We start from the raw sequence: 20,617 nt of genomic DNA on the forward strand, positions 1-20,617 counted from the left end.
AATCTTGAGGAAAATGAAGATTGGACAAGGAGCTTCGAGAGGAGAAAGCTTAAGTGTGGCTCGGGCATTTCATCGAACACCTCATGTGCATAGGAGTGAGCTATAGCACCACAAACCTCCCCCACGGCCAGCCAAAAAAACAGGGCAGTGACTCTGCTCTCGGGCAGGGACGGGGTATATATAGGCCTCTCTTTAGTCCCGGTTTGCGGCTAAAATCAAGACTAAATGACAACCTTTAGTCCCGGTTCAAACCACCAACCGAGACTAAATGTGATGGGTCAGGAGCGAGGCCCATTGGTTCCGGTTCAAACCGGGACCAATGGCCCCGAGGCCCGGCCGGCGCCTGGCCTCACAAACCGGGACTGATGCCCCCTTTGGTCCCGGTTCGTTAGTGAACCGGGATTAATGCCTTTACCCAGGCCTTAACCAAAGCCTTGTTTTCTAAATATTGTCGTCTTCTGTTTATGTGATGTTTCGTACGCCCGGTTTGTGTGTGTAGAATGTTGTAACTCTCTATCCTGTTGTTCCTTCTATGATTACTAGCAAAAGAGCTCGTGCGTTGCAACGAGAGAGAAAACATAACACACACTATTAACCCAACAACCATCACCCAAGACCACAATAGGTCCATCTCCTTTATTTTTGCGAGGCATCATATTTGTGTTGCCGCTTATCCTCCTTCTCACACTCGCCGGCGATGACCTCGGTGTTCACACAAAACAAAAAAAACGTGTTTGAATATGTTTAATTCTAAGGCGTCTCTCTCTCCCTCTCCCTCCCCCCTCTCTCTCTCTCGCTTTCTCTCACTCTCGCGATCAGAAATATGTTGTTTTTCCCTGCGACATTTTTCAGAGGTATGCATGTGTAGTTATCGATGTTTTCTTTTCCCTATATTGTTATAGTGGGGTGTTTATTTGCAATCGGGTTGCCGCCGGTACGAAAGGAAAACGGATCTTACGCTATAAATTATAAGTTTGCTCCTAAAATGATATTTTAAAAATATTTAAAAGGTAAAATTAACATCATATTTAGATTCCACATATTTTTCTAATAAAATTTCATATATAATATGTTAAAATCGAATTTACGATTTAAAAGATACGGATAATTTAGAAAATCATTTATTTGACTTAAATGTATTCCAAAATAATATTTAAAAATACTTAACAGGTGAAAATAATCTCATATTCATATTCTACATATTTTTTTAATCAAATTTCATATATAACATGTTCAAATCAGAGTTACGGTTTAAAAGATATGAATAATTTAAAAAAATATTGTTTGACTTAAATATGATCCGCGGATGAATTACCTAAAACATCAGGGGGGTTTCAAAAAATGTAAAATAACGGTTCGGGTGTGACTTAAATCCGGACTGCGGGTTTATTTCAACAAAACATAGGAATTTTTGTGTAAAATGCCATGACGGACGAAAGAAACCTAATTTGCTTTATTATTACTAGCAAATATGTCCGTGTGTTGCAACGGGAGAAAAACTATCAAATTATGCAGGAGTGGTAGATAATGGCTTTTAAAATGCCAAAGTGAGATAAGGGCTTTTAAAATGTCATTTCAAAAACTATGTCTAAGTGATGTCATGATGAGATAAGAGATTTTTGAAAAGTCATTTCAAAAAAAAAGTGATGGTTTGACCACGATTTGATTTTCAAAGGCGCCACAACGAATTAGTTTTGGCTGAGTAAACTGCATTGATGGACCCTGCCTAAGCTAGACTGATGAATGATGTATATAATCTTGACCTGGCGTAGCGGTGGTTGTCATAACAATTACCATGGTACCAGAATAGACATAGCCGTGTATAGAGGCAAATAGACATTTAGTCATTTTTATATAGTTTACAAAAACTAACCCATAGAAAGTTGTGTCAATATTTTTTTGCTTCAGCATCGTACGAAACATGAAAATCTTTTTTTTTACCCGATGCGAGGGACTAAATAAAATTATAAATTGACCTCTACAGATCCCCTATTAAAACTTCTACACAGGCGATGTTTCGTTATGTTCATCATTTACGGGTCTGTTTTAATTTTGGAAACATTTCAAAAAAATCATGTATATTGAGCGTATTCATGAGAAATGTTTTTCCACCAGCCACGACCCACTAGTCAAGTAGTAACTCTCGAGAGCGTGAACCAGACACGCAACACGCTCTATCTCTTCTCTTGTCCACACGCTCACTTTATTCTCAGGCGACGCAGCCGAAAAACACTTCTCCACTCTCCTGTGCTCGACAACCTCCGCCCTCCCGCCATGCTCTCCGTCGCCATGAGCACCCGTCCCGTGGTCTTCCGCCGCCCGCACCTCCCAGCACGAGCTGCTAATTCGACCCCATCCTCCTCACCTGCTACAGGTGTGTCTCCGCGCTAACCGCGTGTTCGTGCTTCCATTAGCACCCAATCTGCTGTTTTTACGTATAAATAATCCCGTGAGAAAAACATTCGCAGAGAATCGTAGAGCCAGGCGGTCGCTCCTCCGCCCGCGCCTGATCGTGCTGTCATCTGTGGCCGGTACTAACTCGAAGCTCACCTTTTGTTTACTTCTTTTTCATATCTCTTGCTGGCAACGTTTTCAATGAAATGGCTCTGAGAACACTGCTGTTTAATTCTGCGTTCAGTGGGGAGTCTGGTTGCTGCTGGGGCTGCGAATGCTGCCGACCTCGGAGATTCTCTGGTGAGACAACATGGAGGGCCTTCAAATCTGTTTTGTTCTTATCGTTCCTAGATGCTTCCTCCTGTTCTATAGAAGCTGTTAGTTCTAGGCATTAGCTAAATCGAACTTTGACTATAAATATCTTCAAAGATATTTGGATTAGTAGTATAACACGTAGCCAATTCCATCAGCTGCAATCAGCACACCATGCATCAAAATCAATCAGTACGCTATTGCAAAGTGCTTCCAAACTATCTAGGCTATATGCCTATATCTGTGTTTCTTGTTTCTTGCTTGTTGCATCCCTTGGCAAACCTAAAAGGTAAAATCCTTCTTTACGTGGAGTGATCCCCCCAAACCATTTCTTGTTGTTCAGCTAGGATCATCGGGACTTCTCTTGGCTGACTTAGGCATCGGAGATTGGTTTGGAGGTTTATTATTTTCAGCTGGGCAGCAAGCTAATGAGGCTGTTCTGGATCAGTTGTCTGCTCTTAGTTTCACCAGGTCAGCTTTCTTTCTCTGCAGTTAATTTGCTGTAGACACAGCATCCTTTAATTTTCTGCTTCCTACCCATACCTCTTTTCTTTCTGACCTTTTTCTCTATTCTCCAGCTTGGCAGTAATTTTTGGTGCTGGACTTGTAACTAGTTTGTCTCCCTGTACACTCAGTGTTCTGCCATTGACTCTAGGATATATAGGCAAGTATAGTGGCTTTTCTGAAATGATCTCTTTGACCCAGAATTGGTTAGCACTAATGACATCGATATATTACATCTTTTAAAATCTTCCAGGTGCTTTTGGCTCTGGAAAAGATCGAGCTGAGGTAATTTAAGATAACTAAGCATATTCAGGTTTTGCGTGCCATAAAAGAACCAAACGAAATTGGTAATGGTTATCTATCAGAATATGTATGTGCAACATCGTTATCTGTCAGAATATGTACGTGCAACATCTAATCTGTACTAAGACGCTTACATGATTAGTTTGGCTCATTGATAGTCTGTATCATACCTGATACAAATTGAGTTGTTTTTGTTCTATCTAGTAGGTTGTTGGAAATTCAGTTGCTTTCTCATTAGGACTGGCAACAACCTTAGCCATCCTTGGTGTTGCTGCTTCTTTTGCTGGAAAGGCTTATGGGCAAGTAGGACAAGGACTCCCAGTGGCTGCTTCTGGGTTAGGAATCGTCATGGGATTGAACCTACTTGAGGTAAATCACAAACCAAAAGGAAAATTCAAAAACTGGGGCATGTTAATCAATTTATCTTTCTACCATGCAGTCTTAAAGCCAAATCGATTAGGAGTTGATTTCATTGTGGTTTCTTTTTTCCTTAAATAAATGTAAAAACATACTCACAGTGGTAATTCCTTTCGTTGAAATTTAAGTTTCTGCTATTGCTTCTGTAATAATATTAGGTATAAGCACACTACCCTAATCCATTTTCTTTTCTGATTATGTTGTATCCGACAGGTAGTCGAGCTACAACTTCCCTCATTTTTCAGCGATTATGATCCTCGAGCTGCTGCAGCTAACTTGCCTTCCAGTGATGCTTCTTGACACTATTTTTTATTTCTTCCCTATATATGTCATTATATTTCTTTTAATCAGTCAGTAATATCTTGCTTTTTCCTAACTGTATTTGGTTATCAGGTGTACAAGCATATCTTGCTGGCCTTACATTTGCATTAGCAGCATCACCTTGCAGTACACCTGTTCTTGCTACCCTTCTGGGATATGTTGCCACTTCAAGGGTATGCATATAACAGGATATATAAGTTGCCTCAGTACTTTATTACGTAGCTTAAAGCTCAAATGCAGAACTATTTTAATTTTTGTGATAGACTTTAATAGTTTAATTAGTAAAGTTAGTAATTCGCCATGTGATTCACATTTGTTTAAACTCTTCCCTTTCCAATCTGTGTTACCGTACTTTAATATGCTTGGTTAATCTGTTGAGTGTTGACATAGTAGTGAACATGTAGTATCGGCTTCCTCCAGCTTATTCCTTCTCTTAAATGATGATGAAGTCTGGTCACTACAACTTCAACGTTCTCCTGTCAGGATCCAATTGTTGGGGGAAGTTTGTTGTTGACATATACAACTGGCTATGTTGCACCTCTTCTCATTGCAGCCTCTTTTGCTGGAGCATTGCAGGTATACATATAGAAATTATCAAGTACAGATAAGACAGTACCAGCAAAAACTGAAACTTCTAGTTGCTCTTGGACTTCATGAACATCATCATTCTAATAGATCAACGACACATGTTTTTTCTACTTTTGAGTTATGATGGCTGATTAGTTAATTGCCTTCTACAGAGTTTGCTGTCATTCAGAAGATATTCCACATGGATAAACCCCATCAGGTATCTACTTCTTAGTTTTTAGTTCTTACAGTGTCTTGTTTTTCTTTTCTGTTGAGTAAATATTTAACTCTACATCAACTCGCATCATGTACTTTTTGGTCAAGATTCTAAAATCAACTCTCATATTGGTGAACTTAATTTTGTGCATCAAATTGCCAAGTCTAACCATATGTGTCCAATTCCTTGTACAAATACAGCGGATATACTTCACAATGCTAAATTACTAACTAAATCCATTCCTGGACTAGCTATGTAGTTAAATACTTATGTACACTGTATATTGATTGCCAATTACCAACACATGATAACTGACATATGTAAGAAATAGCTACCCTTTTTTCTTTGGAGGTGAACATTTAAAGCATTTACATTAACTATCTATGTACACTGTATATTTATTACCCAGTAAAAACACGATAATTACCCTATGTAAGAAATCGCCAGTCCTTTTTCTTTGGAGGCGAACATTTAATCTACCTTTATTTTACAGATATCAAGCATATTTTATTTTATACAATTTCACTATCTCAGCTCAGGACTCACAGTTACACCTTTTGTCTTTCTTTTTGGGAAAAGATAATACATCAAACCTACCCTTTTATTCTCCTCTAGAATACTGCTTTTTCCAAAGTACTGTTCTACTTATACCAAAAATGGTGCCGTTCCTATTCCTCACAGAGGTTCTAACCAAGATCCTATCGTCGAGGAAAATATCCTCAGAAAAATACCAAGAATTCCTTTTAAATTGTATTTTCTATTTGTAGAAATGCATTGCACTAACATTTGCTTGGCAGTGGTGCATTTCTATTGGGTGGAGGTGTTTATACCCTACTGGACAAGCTGTTCCCTGCGACATCAATGGTGATGTGAACTGTAGAGTTGTAGGTCTTTGCTGAACAAGAGCTGCTAAACAAGGATCACCATTGTTGCACATGCCAACATATGTCTTGCGATGTAAAGTAGCTAAACATAAATGGCAAGGAAGTAGCATCAGTTATTTCTAGCTTTTATAGGAATGCAAATCTGTTTACGGTAACTTAAACATCTTGATCTCAGCAGTCCACAGAAAAGTTTGAGGTTTGACCCCATTCCCTTCAGGGACCCAAAAGAAAACAACAACAACACGATAAGTAAATATCTACATGCCCATCTACTATGTATGAACTTGATACTATATGATTTGTGTAGTTACCTCAGCAGGTTTTATTACAGGGGACATCAGCACAGAATCATTCTGTTTTTTACAACCTGCAATAATCAAATCACAGAGAAACATAATACTCCAACTTGAACGGGCTCCAACTTAAACCAGCCTGCTCCAAATATGGGACTAGGTGCTTCCCTGTTTACAGCTCCATAATTCATGCAGGATTTCACATGAACTGAGTAGGAATTTTCTGTACACTTCGCGGAGATTTTGTTCTCAGGCATAACTTCCATCATTTTTCTTTTACGCGTCAACGGCGGGCTTACGCCTGCCTGAACTTTATTACCAACCGAATAGCCCAGAACATAGTTCAGAGTTACATTGAGGGAGAGGGGGGATTACAGGGGAAGAGTACAATAGTTTGATGAAGCTATAACTTCCATCATCACCATATTATCAGCATTCTATGACCCAGGGATTCATTTCCATATGATCAGCATTCTATCATCCCGGAATTCCTGTTTTCAAGTGCCATACTTGTTATTAACATAAAAATATACTTGATTTCGCTATTTGTTTGCTATTATTTGAGATAGTAGATCACTTGTTCATTGTGAAGTTCGTTACTCCTCGAGATGCCCGTCGGAGCAAGAGCTTCCTTGCATCAATAGCTATTCCCTCTGGCTGCATTTCAAAGAATTGGGATAATTTCAGAAAGGTTGAGGAAATTTTAGTTTCTTGGTTCTTTCTCTGGTTTCTAACTTTACATCACCTCTTCTGGAAACCAAACCCCTGGCTTTGTGCTGCCTTCTAGAACTGCTAGAGCAAATGCGGCCGCTGCATAGCCCACTGATCTGAATGTCCAATCTAAACTGCTTAGCTTCAATGTAACGATACGGGCAAAACAATGTTGGGCACAAGCAGGGGCTATACTTCAACTTTATCAAATGCATCGTGTTTGTGTTATCCGGAGTATTTTATATGTTAGAACTTGTAGATTTAAAACATAGATTGGGAAACTAATTTAGTAGGTTTATGTCTACCAAGATGGATTGTGCCAGAAAATTGTGCTTACACGGATAGATTGTTGTGAGCAAATAATCCAGTAGTGGTGTGCCCATTTGAACTTTCGAGATCAATCTGCCCAAACAAAACCAAGTTGGTTAAGTGGTATTCAACATTTCTAATACACTGTCCTGGGCATTGACACAACAAACTTAATACTTAACAACAAGTGTGCAAGCACTCACTCTCATGGCAACACGCTCTCCTACAATCCCATCAATAACTCGAATGAAAGGGTCAACACACTCAGCAAACTTTAGAGTGACATTTTTATCTCTCAAGAGGTCCTGCATATAGACAATTTGTTTTTCTAGCTTAAGATTATACTCCAAACTTACATGGTGCCAAATAATTTCCTAGTTTCAAATTAAGCTCGATGCTGGTCCTTATAACACCTCTATCTACATGATTCTTTTTAACAAGTCAAAACATTTATTACTACCAATTTCATTTAATAAGATGAAGTTGCCAAATTTCGATCTCCATTTTCCTGAAGGAAGCTTTTTCTTGGTACTCGTACCTTGTAACCTTTGGTTGGTACAAGTATCAGTAACACAATTTTAAGATGCAGGTTTATCAGTACCCTTCTTATTTTGTGCTAAACTTTGACCTTAGATTTGATTAGTGGCAAAATATAAGTTATGTGCCATAAAAATTATATGGGTAGATTCGTATTTGACTGAAGTTTTCAATGATATATTTTGTTTACATATAAATTATATCTTGTCAGTTAAATCTATGGTCAAACTTTGACCCAAAATGCTAGGGGGACTAATAAACCAGGCCGGAGGTAGTAGTTAATTTGAGAAACAACACGTACAGAAGGCAAGAAGTTTGCGAACGTTTCCATTCCCCAATTCCAGATGAAAGGATCTGAACCAAATTGAGCATCAACAGTTGGCAGACCTAAGTTTTTGTGTGTGCTCTTCACCTCCGGTAAGTTCCTGCATTTGTTCAAGTAATATGACAGTGGTTTATTTTTCTCAATTATGGGAGGGGAATAACCATGATAATGGCTTGTTGCAGAGGAACATATAATTTGTTTTGCCATGGTATAGTAGAGGTACCACACACCACATTTTTAATGAAATAAACTTCCATTGATCAAATTTCATAGGTATAACTTATTATAATCTGTGTTTCATGAAATAGAAACAATATATTCAAGGACTTACATCAAGTAAACATATTTCTTCCCAATCCCTTTTCCAAAATCAATGTTGCGAGCTCCACTGTAGGCTTTTAGTTTGATTTCGCTCCCTGGGTTTGTTCATAAAAAGATCAGGCAAGGCGAGGATCATTTCTATATATTCGCTGACTATTATTGAAAAAAGGACAGCAAGTCCAAATGCAAGGGAACCTTTATCATAGGCAATTACATCCTCCCCAAGAAGTAACAAGCTTGTGCCCAACGTAGTTGGGCCTGCACCACCTGTACCTGCAATGTAATAGAAGAATCTGTAGGAGGATTTAGTAAGATAGGCTTGACCAAGACTGCACATTAGGTTTGAAACAAAAGTGAGTTTTCACATCATTGGCAGTTCCCAAGTTTGTCATATCTTCCTGACCTCAGTGTTTCTGGTTCACCACCACTCTCGCCTTTTGCAGTACGTACAAGCTCAGCTGCCATCACTATCATACAAAATGATCGAGTTATGAACTAAGAAATGCAATTTTCAAAAGAAAATTCAAAGGGTTCAAACTAGGGATGCAACACGGTGTCCCGCATAGGCCCACACAAGTGAATCGTAGCAAGTACAAGTTGAACTAACCCATCACAATTCATTTATAACTAAATCGCCCAAGTTTGCATATGAGGCGGATCGGGCGCCGCCCTGCACCCCTCGTTGAAACATAGGCCCTACTAATCGAGCGTCGATATTCCCATTCTAATTGCATCTGCAGTTGCAGAGCTTTCTCAGGCATTTAAATTTAAATCTTGTCAACTGAATATGTACTCATCAGGGGTTATTCACAAATTGAATACTCAATTTCCTCATCAATCTGTTACATTACCTAGATTAACCCGAGCATTACCATTAGTTGTTCATAAATGAAGCTTTATCATAGATGTGGTGTTGTGGTGTATGATTTGTAAAAAAAAAGATGAAACATGAACTACTGTATGTAGTTGAGATTCTTATAATATGCACCTAGAATTAGTCTACGTAGCAAGCATTTTTCTGGATACAAATTGATGGAGAAATTATGTGTGAATGCAAGAAATAAGACCATTGCTCACTCCAGGAGATATCCCTGCAGTTATGAGAGCTGGGACGCCGGAAGCTTTTGCTTGTTCATGGAAAGATTTTGCCCTCCATGAATAGTCCACTCCATCGCAGATATCAGTGTACCCTGTCTGGTCGGCAAAAGTTGAGCATGCAAATTAACTTAGGCCTTCTCAGATTTATATACAGAAATACTGCAAGCGTCGAAAAAATAGAACTAGTTTTGAAAAGTTGAAATAATCGAATACCACTTTATTATATATTTACGTACAGTTCAGCATCAAATATTTCATGGCCCCACCCACCTTGGTAAATACTGCTGCCTGCAGGACTGTGCATTTGTCATCCCTCTGGAATGGTCCAGCGGCATGAATCACCAAATCCACGCCTGTGAAACAAAATAAATGAAGTGTCTATTTTTGTGAGGGAAAATAAATGGAAGTATCATGCCGGCTTCCGTACACTGGTCCTTAGTGACACGTGCACGAAAACTCATTTTCTTTCATCGACAAGTTCATGCTGGCTTCAGTATGGGAGCGGCGACAATGGGGCATCGGTGGCTCGTGCTGGTGGTGGTAGTAATAATGTAAATTTTATTATGTTCGAATTTCTTTGTACTTGTGGTGAACCTTTGTGTGACCCGTCATTGTATGTCCTCTAAAAAAAATGGAGAATGCCAAGACCATATTTTAAATTGTCTAACCCTTACAAAATAGAAAATAAGATCCAAGTCTTTGGGTATGTCGAGGTTGTCTTCCTCTTGCACTTACTCGTGGTGCACAGTTTGTAAAGATCGATGACGGCTATGAATCTTTGGAACACCTTGGGAGTTAGGGTAATATTATCGATCAAGAGGACGAAAGTCGCCCGTCAGAGCCAGAACAAGCCAACGACAACTAATTCAGGATCACATTGTCTCCCCGAAGAAGAAGGCGACAATGGGTAATGGAAAACCATCCTAGATCCGATCAGACAGAATTGAGGTGGCCTTACCTTACCGCCTTCACGACAAGGCCAAAGTTGGTCATGCATTGCCTAACAGAGAAGAACCAAGGAGACCAACAAAACACAGCAATCCACTTCGCGCAACAATGCATCCCAAAACTACCTAGACGAGACGTAGACAAAACTAGGCCCAAGATCCAACCCTGGATTCTTTGTTCCTGTTCCAGGCACATCCTTGCTTAGCTTTGCGCGTGAAGAAAATCTGGTTGTGTCGCAAAACCTCACGAAAGAAAGCTGACCCTCCCTCATTCTCCCGCGTATGAAGGCAAACCAACCATGTGGCTTTGCCAGCAAGCAAGGCTGCGAAGAGGGCCTTTTGTGGAGGATCTCTGCCTACTCTACTTTCCTATCTAGGACTTCAATATACAAAATATATACTATTATGAAGAATAGATTGCTGTTAACAAAGAATTTTCTTAGTATTTAGTTAGGTATTTGCATTCAATATAAGAAAGGGACATATTAAGAACTTGTAAAATAAGGATTAGGGGCCATGCAAAAAAAGGATTAGGGATTAATTTGGATTGCGCTATATCTATCAAAGAGTATACAATAATGATGGATTTGGTAAATCAAATCCACCAAAGCTCCACATGCCCTCCGCCGACGCTAATAAGCATTGTCGTACTGATGAGGACTATAAGAAACTATTTTACATCGTCGATGAGGCCATCCCATCGCCACGGCTGACCAGACACCTAGATTGAATCCTAGCCTGAGCTAGAGCTACACACACACACACACACACACACACACACCACACAACCAACCCAAAACCGGGGTTCCCCCCACCTCGCCGGCATCAAAAGGCACACAAAGGTGAACAGAACCACAATTGTGGCATCCCTTGCACAAAAACCCTAGCCGCCTTACTTTCATGAAAGGTGGAAGATGAGAAAAAACTGTTTTATGCATAATTATGTGTCCTTTTCAAGTTATGTATAGCTAGCCGCAATAAAGTTGCTACAAAGGAAATTTGTTATTGTTAAGAGACATTCCCATTATGAATTTGCTGCTGAATTAAAACTTTCAGGACCAATTATGCTTGTCTGCCTTTTCTCTAAGCTTTTATTGTAAAATATTTTATATGTGACAGTAATCAAGCCGCCATGCGTGCAAGTCAAATGAAATCGGGGTGGTATAGCACTTTTTTTCGAAAAGGGGGTTACCCCAGCCTCTGCATCAAAAAGATGCATACGGCTCATATTATTAAAAACGAAACTAGTATCAAAGTCTTCAGTATCTCAAAGTACGAAAAGAAAACAGAACGCTCATACGAGCCTAATCAAAAAGCCACAACCGGCAGACAAACAAAATAGGAGCACTACATGCCTATCCTATTACATGACCGCCATCCAAACCGGTTGAAATAGTTTTAGGATCGAACTAGAGATAAAGAAACATACAAGTAATATGAAAGCGAAATAAAAAAAAGATAGACTAAGGAAGACAATATAAAACTCATACATAGGCTATGAGGATGTAGAAAGGCAGAATGGGACAGTGTTAATCTTTTCTTTAATGAAGATAACAGATTTAAACCCCACAAAGGAGAGACAGGTAGCAAGGACGGGAAAACATTTTTTTCTTCCACTCTTCATAACTTTAGAAAAATAATATTAGTACCGAGAAATGATATTAACTTAGGAGATTATATTACATAGAGAAAAGATATTTTTGTAAAAATGCCTAAGGTCATATATAAAGTATCATAGATCCTTCCAAACACATCCTTATAGAAAAATAACATTATGTTAAAATCCTTGAGGGTGTTGAAGTCCTCTTTCTCCTGCATCCATTGGCAGCGTGCCGTGAGCGTAGCTCGATGCCGGACATACGCCTCAGCGGAGAAAACTAGTTTAAGCCCAATAACTTGTAGAAGAAGTAACCGGGAAGTCGTCGATGCAGACAAGAGACATTGGTGGTTGCGATATGCAAAGCAAATCACCGCCTTGAAGAAGAAAACACAGAAAAGGGCCTGTAGAAACTCCATTGACTTGGAAAGCCGGTTGGATTCAACCGGATCCACGGAAACCCGAAACGATCAAGATCCCGGAAAACCCTTAGGAGAACAGCTCCACAAGCTCTCCACCGCCAACGATAAGCACACCAACGTAACGGAAAAAGTGGGAGGACATTATTCCTACACTTGTTCATTGTCCACAATTTGCGTCCAAACCAAACACGAAGACTTCCTAAAGAAAACCCGAGACAAATCACCCATGACGCTGCATGCCAGATTCAGATCTGACGTCGAGCTCACCACTGCCCAGGACCATGCACCAACACCCTTTTTTTTGGTGACCTAGCTAGGCCGGGCGGCCATTGAAGATCATCACACTGGAACACCAGCACCGCCGTCGACCATCGCCTGCCGAAGACCGCGCCTCGAATATTCATCTCCGCTGTGGAACCACAACATCTCACGGACTCCTCCACATCGCCCCCATGATCAGCAACCTCCCCATTATCATCAGCGCGGCACCTGGCAGCGACGAGAGGGGAAGAATACAAGGTGGCGGCTAGGTTTCAGTCCCTGCCTCGACCCTCTCTCATGAAGTGCTTTCTTACGTAGGAAAAAGTTGTTCACCGACCGCTTGCAGCTACAGTTGCACGCCGCATATCGTGTGTAACTGTATGTTTATCGGCCGCGCACAATTTAAGTTGCACGTACCTATGTAGAAAAGCATGTTCGTCATCCATGTGCAATTGCTCTTGCATGCCCACACACCCATGCACAACTCCATGTCCACTGGCTGCGGGCATCTATATTTACAATTTTTTAAATACAATAAAATTGTTGAGAAACAAATGAAAAATTAGAAGGTAAAAAGAAGAAAATAGTAATAAAGATGCTAATGTCACCTTGATGACTTAGTTAATTCTCATTTAGATGGGAGCTAGCCACATCATCTTCTATAATGATTCATTTGCAATCTTTTTTGGAGGAAATTTCCATCCATTTGAATTCAAACTCGCTATGATTTATTTGTTTCTCCGAGGCGTGTATTATAATATTTAATAGCAATGACATCTCAACTGTAGCCCGTCAATGATGGAAGTTTCCTTTTTTTAGGATCGACGATTAAAGTTTTTTGTAGTACTTCTAGGCTATGTTTTAACTCCAAACCGACCACAGCGGGAGTAAATTCGTGAGTAACATAAGCTTCAATTAAGCAAAATTGCCTATCTGACATTCAGTTAATGTGGAGAGAGGTAAATTGAGTAATTTAGCTACTTACCGTAACATCACATATCCCGGTACATATGAATCTATAACCTAATAAATAAAGTTTTGCATGATGTCACACTTATGTTACTATCCACTATGAAGTTAGTAACATAGCCGGATAATGTGTATGTTACTCAAAATTGTGCAGGAGCACTCTGCGACGATGCTCACTGGAATCCTGCCCATCAAATCTTTTTGGGATCCTCACCCACTATAATAGCACCATTGTATTCATTTCTTTATCATGTACTCCCTTACTTTATATAAGGTGTATTTATTTTTTAAAATTTCATAATGTAGGTGTATTTCTTCCAATTTCTCATAATTCACTTGTTAGACTTCCAGAAAAAAGAAAAGTATCTCTCTTCCGATTATCTGTATCTCTATTTGTATCAAAAGAAGGAAAGTATCTCTCTATCGATTGCATGTATCTCTTAATTTCTAGAAGTAATTGATTTACTTGCCACTAACCAACAAATTTACCAAGGGTAATTTTGTTCTAACTTGTCTATAATTATGTGTCTTGATTATCATGTAAAAAATAATACACCTTATATGAAAGAATGAAGGGAGTAGTATTTATCTTTCCCATGTTCAGCATATCTGATGTAAAGTACGCACGTTCTGTTCCCATAAGGCAAAGTTTCTGTCCGGTACACTGTTCCAACACCGCCGGTAGAAGTTTCATTTATGCCATTTAACATTTCAACACGTGAATAGAAAATGGTGCTCTTTTTTTACCACTTACTTCCTCCATCCGCGAATAAGTATACTTCTACCTTTTGTTCTAAGTCAAAATTTTAAAATTTTAATCAACTTTATAGATAACATATACAACATCAAATTGGTATATTACGAAAGTAAATTTCAAAATGGATCTAGCGGTACTAATTTAGTGCCACAAATGCTGCTACTTTTTCTTATAAAGTTAGTCAAAATTATAAATTTTTGATTTAAAACAAAACTAAAAATACACTTATTCGCAGATGGAGGAAGTACACTCTAAAATTTTGATTGTTATCGCAAGTTCGGGCATGTAATATAATATAAATAGTTCGACACTTAATAAGGGGCTTGGATTGTTGTCCAACCGGGCAGAGACTTTCTTGTCCAACCTATCCGGATAGGATCGACACAGCGATCGTATTGCGTCTAGGCCACTAGGCGGAAGCATGCATGGCTACGCGTTCTACCGGCTGCGAGTGATCTGGTTCCAATTAGATCCGCCCAGAAAATGCCAAAGTGCTAGTAATATTTTTTTTGCGAGTAGTAATAGTTTGAACACAAAAGTAAAAACAAAAAAACTTTCTGGGGTAAAGACCGTAGATGAGAAAGTTACCATTGTTCTATTTTTTTTCATTCTATTGAACACACCGGTAGCTAATTCGAGCGACAAACTTACAAGTCATGAGATAAATCTCGCTTCATTTAGAAACTCAAGCCAAGTTCATCTTCCTCTTCTTGCACGCGATGCTATTATGAGTAAAACGGTTTACGAGGAATTATACGATAATCCACCTATGAGCTCAGGCTCATCTGCGCCCATGCTGAAGAAAACAAATCAAAATAAATACTAGAAAATTCAAAAAAAATCCATTTTTTGCATGGTAAATAATTTGTTGCGCGAGGTTCATTCTAATTTTCAAATCATTTAGGCATCTGTGCAGCTCTCGACAAAAAAACCAATTCGGGGTCTGTAAAAAAGTTGACTGTTCAGACCCGAATTTTTTTGGCTGTGAACTACTCAGATGTCCAAATGATCTGAAAAATGGAGCAGACCCCACTCAATGAATTTTCTACAATATAAACAAATGGATTTTTTTTTATTTTTTTTGAACTTGTTGTGATTTTTTTCTGACCGGGTGCGTACGAGCCTGAGCACCGAAATGCCGCACTCAGAATTAGAGCCAAAAAATGACTATTTTGTTTTTGTGCACATAATATAACCTCCTATTAATTTTTTCGGCACTAGTCAATGAGAGGAAGAGGAACAATGGCCGGACGAAGAGAACCAATGGGTCGAGCTTTGCGTTGGATCTGGCAATGACAATGGAGAGTACAGTTTTGTGTAATTAACAATATGAGAATAAGGTCAATTCCACCGTGCGACCCCAAACGGACGTCCGTTTTGCCCGGATTTTGTCCGTTTGGGTAGGGCGACGGGGTCGTGTCCGGGCCTGTCCTGAGATGCGGTGGCCGTGGGCCCAGCGCGCGGCCGCATCCGTTTGCCCCATCCCGTTCGCCAAGGCCTAAATGCCCATATTTTTCATATCAAAACAAGTTTGCATGTTCAAATATTAATTGTTTGAAAATTAAAATAGTTTTACAACCCAATCAAAGTTGTCTCTAATAAAAATAGTTTTACAACCAAATCGAAATTGTCTTGAATGAACATAAAATGGACCAATACATCTATTGGTTGCCAATGTGAACCCACACGTGCTCAACCAAGTTATTTTGAAGATCCAAATGAGTGTGCCAATCACGCAGCTCACGATGGTCGCAGTGCATTTCTGGTAAGAGGAGAATTCAACCTTGCCAAGGGCATCCGTCTTGCACTTGAAGTATGGGTCATGAGCAACCACTCCCTCTCGGATACGATTGAACACATGCCTTGCCATACGAAAACGGCGACGAAATTTATCCGGCTTGAAGAGCGGGGTGTTCGCAAAGTAATCGGCATAGAGTAGGGCGTGACCTCTTTCCCTGTTGCGGTTCAGGTTGGGAGTACGGCCAGGGACTGACCCCCTGTACCGAGGAAGCTGCCGTTGAATTTGGTCGTGAACCACCAGTGCAGCCACCACAAGATCTTCATCATCCGGCGACGAATCGTCCGATGAACAAATGAAGTGGTGGAAGAAAAACTCATCACCATTGTCCATACCTTTGTGGGCAAAGTGTCGAACACCTTGCGGTCATGGTGGCAAAGTGGCCGCGATGATCACCTCGATGCAGGTGTGGTTGGCGGCCGGCTACTGACCGCTCTGGAGCACTCGCCGGAAGCTGTTGTGGCTGCCGTGGTACGTCGCCTGCGGTCGTATCCCCTCTGCCGCCGGCTACGACGGCGTTGGCCAAACTTCCTCCGATCGACGACCTAAACTACGACGAAAGCACGGGCGTGGTGGCGGCCATGTCGAGACGTGGTTGGCTATGGACGGTCGGGGGTTGCGTGAAGAAGGCAGCCGGAGAATAGCGGCGGCGCCGTCGTCGGGGTGGGGCGGGGCGGGGGAGGGGGTGGAGGCGTTGGAATCGAATGGGACTACTTGTGTTTCCGACATGCGGGCCACTGGGGGACAAGGGCATGCGGCGAGCCCGTCCGCGCTATGTCCGTTTCACCCCAAACTCGACGCAAGTTTGGGCCGGGGATGGGTCGAACACGACCGGAATCCGGACATTTGTCCGTTTGGAGCCGCGCGTTGGGCCGCGCTATTCGTCCGTTCTACCTCAAACGGACGCATCCGAACAAAATGAGGTCGCGCGATGAAGATGGCCTAAAGTATAGGTGGCTCAATAGTCTTTCCGGTCTAATAAATGCCCAACAGTGTGCTGTACTTATAGTATGACTTTTGCTCCTAGTTTATTGTCTCCACAGGTATGCACTGTGCCAATCTACGCTGGAGCGGGGTCTTCAACAACAGCAATTTATTTTGATCAATTATGCATGTATTCCTAGACTGCAATGCAGCGGCTGAGATTTGAATGAGCGTCATCGCCGAGTGCTCCTAGTTCACATCTGTATATTACTCTCGAAGTTATTCTTCACTATGGATAGTCTCAATAATAGCCCGCATACATGTAGCCACCGCAACTCTCTTCAACTTTTCAGCTTCCTTTTCCATGTATACAAGATTAAATGCATCCTTCAATTGTGTTTTTAGACACGTGATAGCCTTGTTCTATTTTTAAATGTAACTCTGGCTTATTATAATGCGTCTTGGTCACGTGCATCTTTCAAGACACCCTTTGCGTCAAGATGGCAGTCCGTGAACCAACCTATAATTAAATAGTTAGGAGGATAGTGGTAATCCAACACACTAGAGTTCAAGTCTTAAACTTGATATTGGTGCTCCTATTTTTCTGAATTTATTTTAGGCCTTCTGGCAATGTGTGTTCATTAAAAGAAGACATTCCCGTCGACTATGAAGACGTCTGTGCGACTTTATCAATCTCAAGATGATGTGCCGGCTCAGTCTCTTCAAGTTACTCATAAGGGTACTGTGTGTGCATGCGATGAATATATGCTCGTATATGTGAGCGACTTTGATTATGTAAAAGAAAACTAGAAGAAATAACCCTGTCTAAAAAAAACTAGAAGAAATACTCACCCTCCAACACCTCTTTCAGCCTGCTTGAATTGTGAATATCAACGTGGACGAATTCAGATCGCTGTCCGAGCTTAGATACCAGCAGCACACCTTTCTCCCTGGCAGAAAAAAGAAAGCATCCAAAATCAGATCGATCGTCACTCTTGATTATCAAAAATCGTCCCTCTACCCGCTCTCGTTGCAATGGCACTCAGCTCGATTCGATCGGTTAAGGTCAACTTTACCGCACGACCTCAAACAGACGTCCGATTCTGTTTGTTTGGGGTGCGATTTAGTGGACGTCCGAGGACGGACGGTCGAAGGAAAGCATCTGCGCCCAACCCGCAGTAGGCAATTTTACCCCAAACGGACATGCCCTGCCCGTGCGGCCGTGCCCCGCCCCGCGCTCGCCACCCCGCCTCGAGCTCCTCGTCTACTACCACGGCGGCGGGTTCTACGTCTTCTCCGCCTTCGACTCCACCTACCACGCCTACCTCAACGTCTTCGCCGCGCGCGCGGCCAACGCACTCGTCTTCTTTGTCGACTACCGCCTCGCGCCCGAGCACCCCGTCCCCGCCGCGTACGCGGACTCGTGGGACGCGCTCGCCTGGGTCCTTTCCCACGTCGCCGGCGCTGCCGCCGAGCCGGACCCGTGGCTCGCCCGCCACGCCGACCAATCCCGCCTCTACCTCAGCGGCGACAGCGCCGGGGCCAACATCGCGCACCACATGGCCATGCGGGCGGGCGCCAGCGTCCGCGGCCTCGTCCTGGTACACCCGTCCTTCCTGGGGAGCGACGAGGTGGGCTCAGACGGCCTGGACCCGGCGTTGCGGGAGCGGCTCGGGAGGCTGTGGCGCGTCGCGTGCCCCGCCGCCGCGGGGGAGGACGACCCATTCATCAACCCGCTCGCGAACGGCGCCCCGCCCCACGCGCACCCCGCGCAAGCGGCCGCCCGCGCCGCGCTCGAACTCGCCGCGCGCTGCGCTGGCCTGCGCCGCCCCCGCGCCCGCGCCTCGTCGGCCGGGCTGGCCAGCGCCGCCCCCGCGCGCCCGCGCCACACCGGGCTGGCCAGCGCCGCCCGCGCGCCCGCGCCTCGCCGCCCCGAGCTCGCCGTCCTTGCTGCTCGTGCGCCACCCCGCGCTCGCCACCCCGCCTCGAGCTCCTCCTGGTGACAGCTCGCCCTGCTCCGCCTCGCCTCACCTCGCTGCAGCTGCCTCGCCCACCTCGCCATGCGGCTCGATCCAGGCAGGGAACGGCGGCTCCGCGGCGCTGTCCACCGGCGACGCGTGCGGCGGCCGGGATCGAGGAAGGGACCCAGCTTGTGCGGTTCAGTCACTGTTTTGTGGGACCAGGTGGACACGGGACGGACGAGAGCAGCGGTCGAGAGCGCCCTTTTTTGTCCGCTTGGGAGCATTGGTCGCGCAAAGATGCTCCGGGTTTGGGGCAGAGACGGACGGATGCATGCGGACAACTTTGTCCGTTTGAGGTATAGCGTTGGGACAACTTTTGCTTCAAACGGACGCGCTCGAACAATTTAGGGTCGCGCGGTGGAGTTGGCCTAACTAGCTAGTCACAGAGTAAAGATTTTTGGTAGGCTCAACTAGCTTAGCAAAACATCTTATATTACTTCCGTCTTATAATACAAAATCATATTTGACACTAGTAGCATAAAAAATATAACTCCCTCCGTCTCAAAATAAGTGTCTTAATTTTCTATTAACTTTAATATAAAGTTATATTAAAATTGAGACATTTATTTTAAAACGGAATGAGTATTATATTACGTAACGGAGGGAGTAAAACGAAGATGGTAAGATCAATGATGTACTTCAGGTCAGCTCGATCGACCATGAGCAAAACCATGCACGCACAGCAAGCACGCGAGAGGCTCACGGGAGAAGCAGCTACCTAGCCTGGCCATGAGGCACTGAGGCACGTACCGGTTCCTTCCGCCGATGAGGATGTTGAGGTCGAGCCGGAACTGGGAGAGCGCGGTGGCCGTTGAGCCGCCGACACGGCCAGTCCCGCCGAGCACGAGCACGCGGGGCCCCGAGGACGCGGAGGCGGCAGGCCGCATGCATGCTTTCACCATCTCCATCTTGGAATTGGCCGTGCCGGAACCGGAAGGAGAGCTGGCTGACCAACAACAGCCTATAGTAGCCCTTGGTCCGCGCGCGTGCTCGTGCCCCTTGATAGTGCGAGCTCCTTGGTCAACTTCTGGCTTAATTACTACTCCGATCGAACGAGCCTATTGATCCTGGAGATCCGCGTGGCCTCCTTTTCTATAGCCTAAGGCAGCACGAGGATGGCAAGGGGCTGGTCTTCTGAGTCAGGCTCACTCTTTTTCTTTCTTTCTTATAAAGAGATCTGAAGGCAGAGTGCTAAGGGCTTCTTCAACGATGACCCACAAATTTCCTCTCCCATCCGTCCGAGGACTTATCATCCAACGGTGCCCACATACATTTCAAACATTTTTTTAACAAATTAGATGAAACTCGTGCAAACACAGTGGAATTCATACAAACCGGACAAAAACGTCTATATTTTGAACATATTTTTACGGAATTGATAGTCAGATCTTGTTGTGTGTATTTCCCC

At 42.8% G+C, this 20,617-nt stretch overlaps 2 protein-coding genes across 6 annotated transcripts; one reads left to right on the plus strand and one right to left on the minus strand.

Annotated features, from left to right (window-relative positions):
• Positions 1-2,179: 2,179 nt before the first annotated feature.
• On the plus strand, positions 2,180-6,179 carry LOC119308336 (cytochrome c-type biogenesis ccda-like chloroplastic protein 1). Its single transcript, XM_037584446.1, has 12 exons — positions 2,180-2,374; positions 2,469-2,531; positions 2,639-2,694; positions 3,050-3,177; positions 3,285-3,370; positions 3,464-3,495; positions 3,721-3,882; positions 4,144-4,216; positions 4,324-4,424; positions 4,735-4,827; positions 4,992-5,038; positions 5,833-6,179. The coding sequence occupies exons 1-12, from the start codon at positions 2,275-2,277 to the stop codon at positions 5,906-5,908; spliced, it is 1,017 nt and encodes a 338-aa protein (XP_037440343.1). The 5' UTR covers positions 2,180-2,274; the 3' UTR covers positions 5,909-6,179.
• Positions 6,180-6,486: 307 nt separating this feature from the next.
• Positions 6,487-20,339, minus strand: LOC119308335. Of its 5 annotated transcripts, none has more exons than XR_005150052.1 (13): positions 19,960-20,339; positions 18,041-18,138; positions 9,784-9,866; positions 9,483-9,609; positions 8,819-8,882; positions 8,611-8,708; positions 8,426-8,510; positions 8,071-8,194; positions 7,436-7,537; positions 7,261-7,325; positions 6,958-7,034; positions 6,790-6,869; positions 6,487-6,703 (listed from the first exon to the last, which is right to left on the minus strand). XR_005150052.1 is itself a non-coding variant. In XM_037584443.1 (13 exons), the coding sequence occupies exons 1-13, from the start codon at positions 20,115-20,117 to the stop codon at positions 6,679-6,681; spliced, it is 1,191 nt and encodes a 396-aa protein (XP_037440340.1). In that variant the 5' UTR covers positions 20,118-20,339; the 3' UTR covers positions 6,487-6,678. The 5 variants fall into 5 exon arrangements, 3 of the variants coding, with proteins under 3 accessions (XP_037440340.1, XP_037440342.1, XP_037440341.1); XM_037584443.1 differs by having other exon boundaries at positions 6,958-7,039; XR_005150054.1 differs by lacking the exon at positions 7,436-7,537.
• Positions 20,340-20,617: the final 278 nt, after the last annotated feature.

The sequence above is a fragment of the Triticum dicoccoides genome, chromosome 5B (assembly GCF_002162155.2).
Source record: "Triticum dicoccoides isolate Atlit2015 ecotype Zavitan chromosome 5B, WEW_v2.0, whole genome shotgun sequence".
Classification (NCBI taxonomy): Eukaryota; Viridiplantae; Streptophyta; class Magnoliopsida; order Poales; family Poaceae; genus Triticum; species Triticum dicoccoides.

What these genes read in the sequence shown, in the direction of transcription:
- LOC119308336 (XM_037584446.1), top strand. Translation starts at nt 2,275, where the DNA reads ATGCTCTCCGTCGCCATGAGCACCCGTCCCGTGGTCTTCCGCCGCCCG. An exon ending in ATTGACTCTAGGATATATAG is followed by an intron (nt 3,371 to 3,463) that starts GCAAGTATAGTG and finishes AAAATCTTCCAG; the next exon opens with GTGCTTTTGGCTCTGGAAAA. An exon ending in CTGGAAAAGATCGAGCTGAG is followed by an intron (nt 3,496 to 3,720) that starts GTAATTTAAGAT and finishes TCTATCTAGTAG; the next exon opens with GTTGTTGGAAATTCAGTTGC.
- LOC119308335 (XM_037584443.1), bottom strand. Translation starts at nt 20,117, where the DNA reads ATGGAGATGGTGAAAGCATGCATGCGGCCTGCCGCCTCCGCGTCCTCG. An exon ending in AGGCAGCAGTATTTACCAAG is followed by an intron (nt 9,610 to 9,783) that starts GTGGGTGGGGCC and finishes TTTGCCGACCAG; the next exon opens with ACAGGGTACACTGATATCTG. An exon ending in ACGAACTTCACAATGAACAA is followed by an intron (nt 6,704 to 6,789) that starts GTGATCTACTAT and finishes ACTTGAAAACAG; the next exon opens with GAATTCCGGGATGATAGAAT.